The 3517-nt window shown below is 48.5% G+C and overlaps 1 protein-coding gene across 1 annotated transcript in view; it reads right to left on the bottom strand.

The window, feature by feature from the left end:
* The window catches only part of LOC114073182 (endonuclease domain-containing 1 protein-like), a 3396-nt gene extending 1804 nt beyond the window's left edge, over positions 1 to 1592 (bottom strand). The window contains exon 1 of the mRNA XM_027910970.1: positions 1305 to 1592. Within this exon, the coding sequence (XP_027766771.1) occupies positions 1305 to 1592 (288 nt within the window). The remainder of the gene's footprint in view (positions 1 to 1304) is intronic.
* Between the last annotated feature and the right edge of the window lie 1925 nt (positions 1593 to 3517).

Here is a 3517-nt window from a genome sequence, read left to right as displayed (position 1 = left end):
GAAAGTTACCAAAATCAGAGATTTTGTAGGTGGCCTGGCTCGGTGGTCCAGGAGGAAAAGGATCAGGTTGGATGGGGCTCTGATGAACCAGGTCTAGTGGAAGATGGCCTTGCCCATGGCAGGGGGGTTGGAATGAGATGATCTTTGTGGTTCTTTCCAACACAAACCCCTCTATGATTCTGTGATTCTGTGATTCTATGAAAAGTGAGAAGCTTTTATCCCTGCCCTGCCCTAAATGTGGAGGCTGCAGTGGTGCAATATCCTATTAGTTGTTTGAATTCCAATGAATACAAAGTGCAAATGGTGGGTTTTCTAGAACTCCAACACCTTTCTGTTCATCTTTGGGGAAACATATTTATTCTCCCTCTGAAACAGGGCACATGGCTTTCTCCTCTGGTTCATGAACACCTACATTCCATCCTGATACTCTGTCCTTAGCAACAACCTTAACTTCCTCTCTTTCTGTTCCACAGTTTCCAAGGTCTTTTTTACTGGAGGTCTGAAGGACATTTGGGAAAGCTCTGTTGTTTGTGGAGGTTTGTGTGTCTGGTGGATCCTTCTGAAGCAAGCCTGAGGCAACAGTGCTCAGGGGCAACTGCCCATGGATGGAGATCACCCCCTTCTGACTGGACTGATACTGATGCTCCTCACTTTTCACTGCCTGAAATATCCCTCAAGAAATTCCCCAGTGTTCACCAAACCCTCTCATCACTCAGTGCCTGGGACAAGGCTTTTTCCCTGCTCATCCCACCCAATTCTGAGTTTCTCCTCACTTCTATCACTTACAAAGCCCATTTGACTCCTAACTGGGAGCAATTAAGCTCTGTCCAGGACGCAAAACAGCTCAGGGCAAAGTGGAGATCCCAGCCCAGCAAGAGTGTTCCTCCCCCAAATTTAGCTGCTGTTGCATGCATTTTCCCCATCACTGGGTCTCCCAGCACAGCAGGGCACAGAGAGGGAGGTCATTTGACTTTGGAATGGAATGGAATGGAATGGAATGGAATGGAATGGAATGGAATGGAATGGAATGGAATGGAATGGAATGGAATTTGACTTGATGTTGCTCTCAGGTCATTGCAGAAAACTGGGAACCTTTGGGATCGGACAATCCTGCTGATGTTTGAAATGCATCAGAGGGTCCATGTGGTGCAGGTTTCTGAAGTAAGATGAGAATAATCCCACCCAGTGGCTCCATTTGCAGATGTGTGTGTATGGGGGTGGGAGGAAATAGAGATGTTTGTTTAAATGCTGCAGTTCATCTTTTAGTAACTGCAGAGTGACATGCTGCAAGAGAGGACACTCACCTGGGGCTCCACCATCCATTGTAGTGTAGGTCTCTTTCCTCTTTCACGCTTGTAGATGTAAGCAGAGTACACAGGAATACGCTTGTCTTTGTTATACAAGGTGGCAAAGAATTGCTGGTTGTTTAAGGTCTGGCATATATTGGCTGCATTCGGAGGCGTCAGGGCATTACCTGGGGTGAAGTTCTGGTAGAAAAACTGTGGACAGCTTCCAAAGGATTCCACCACCTCGCCCTGTCCCAGCCAAAGGCAGCTTGCCCAGACCTGCAGCAGCAGCAGCCACAGCATCATGGGAGGATTTCAGCTGAAGGGCTCTTGCTCCCCTGGAAGGCAAATGCAGAGGGAAAGTCAGCTTGGAGAGAACTGACCATGGCCTGGAGTCATTTTTGGTGATACAGCTGGCTGACAAGGGGACTATGAGACACCATGGAGGGGATAACTTCTGTCCTTCTGGCTGTGGAAAAATCACCAGGGTAAAGAGGGTGAAATCTCAAAGAGGGTTAAGGTGCCTACAGGAGGCAGCAGATCCATCTCATCTTCTCCGAAGATTTATCTTATCTAAGGACGGATCTGAGCCTACCCCACATGCTATCAGCTCTCACAGCAAAGTTATCTGAAAGTGAGGCACAGCAGTGGGACAAGGTCACATTTTTCAGCCCACCTGAGTTGGTCAAGAGTTCAGCTTCTGCACTGGCATTGCAGAAAAAAGCCTGAAGCAACCCAGGAAGCCCCTCTTTCTGAACATCACCTCTCTCCCTTCTGCTCTGAGGACTTTCCCACAGCAGAAACTTAACTGACATTGAGAAACCTGTCCTGTTGCTCAGCTTGCATTGTCATGGTATCCATCCCCAGATTATGAGCTGGCACACCTGGATACAGAAAATGAAAGGGTCAAGCAGATGGGAGCAGCAAACACGAGGGGGAACACCTTTATCTTATTTGCATCGTGGCTGCTGCAATGCAACTACTGAGGGGCAGCTCTAGCCAGTGCAGATGTGGCTTCTCCCTGTCAGTGTTCTCCTGATTTCCACCTCAGTTTTCCTTCTATCAGATGCTACAGGCAGCTGTCCAACCTCATGCCCAAAGTGGGGCAAGGTGAGCAAATGCAGGGAAATGGAAAAACCTCTTGTAACTGCAGTACTGGAAAAAGGGGATTTGGAAGCCTTACAGGAGAGTAGAACGTCCAAACCTGCCCTTTCCATTCCCTGGAGAGAAAAAGCTGACTCCAGAAATGAGTTTGGGTATGAAGACACTCAAAGCTGAGAGTCTGCTTACAGGTGTCTGACTTATTGACCCTTCAAAGCCTTCTGCAAAAAATCCAACCCCTCTCTTGCTGACTCTGTTTTTACGAGATGGGATGTCTCTGGAAAGGCATTGCAGGCCAAGCCACACCCCTTTGGGATAACCTCTTTAGGTTTCGGAGCACCTCTTTCCCACGTAGCCAGGAAGAATCTCACTTTTTGCACTGTGCTATGGAAATCAGCAGAGAATTTCTGCACGTTACCACCTTTTGTGGACTAAAGGGGCTGCAGAGTCCAGCTTATGTCACACAGGTGGGTTTCCCCACAGAAAAAGATTTGCTTGCTCAAAGTTCAAGAAGCTCCGCACTGTGACTCAGGGTGGGGAGGACTGGCTTCTCACTGATTTTATGGTGCTGCACTAAAAAAGGCAAGTGTTGACCTGATGGGGAAACCCTGTCAGTAAGGTGAGGGCTGGGGGCTCAGGGATGAGGGAGGGGTAGTGAGAGGAAAAGGTGGGGCCATGCACTTTTCTGTCCGTTAACAGCGATCACTCTGGACTAGATCATCCCAGCAGTGCCTCCTCACATGGTGTGGGTCATAAAAGATCAGCACCAAAGGGGAGGTCAGAGCCCAGATCTGCCTTTTGTATTTTCTAGGGCTCGTGAGACCCCTTTCTTCCATCCCTCTTGTTTGCTTCTCCCTTAGAAAAAGACTCCCTCGTTCAACTTAGCAGCACTGTGGTTTGCTGCTGTCCCCAAAAGAGTCAACTCCAGCCTTCAGCACAGCCAGTTGTGATGAGGAGTTCCCCCTAAAACAGACTTTTCTTTCCCATAGTTCTGCTCAAGTGACAGCCAGCAGTGATGGTTTGGCCGTGATGGATACATTTGACTCAGGGTGGATTCAGGCAAGGCAGATAACACAATAGCCAGGAGCTGATTTGAGCAACGTGCCCACCTAACCACAGTCAAAGTTCAG

The sequence above is a fragment of the Empidonax traillii genome, unplaced genomic scaffold, assembly GCF_003031625.1.
Source record: "Empidonax traillii isolate 1590-97213 ecotype Southwest subspecies unplaced genomic scaffold, ASM303162v1 scaffold5608:size7680, whole genome shotgun sequence".
In the NCBI taxonomy this organism is placed as follows: Eukaryota; Metazoa; Chordata; class Aves; order Passeriformes; family Tyrannidae; genus Empidonax; species Empidonax traillii.
This window is presented reverse-complemented; position numbering and strand designations above follow the sequence as displayed.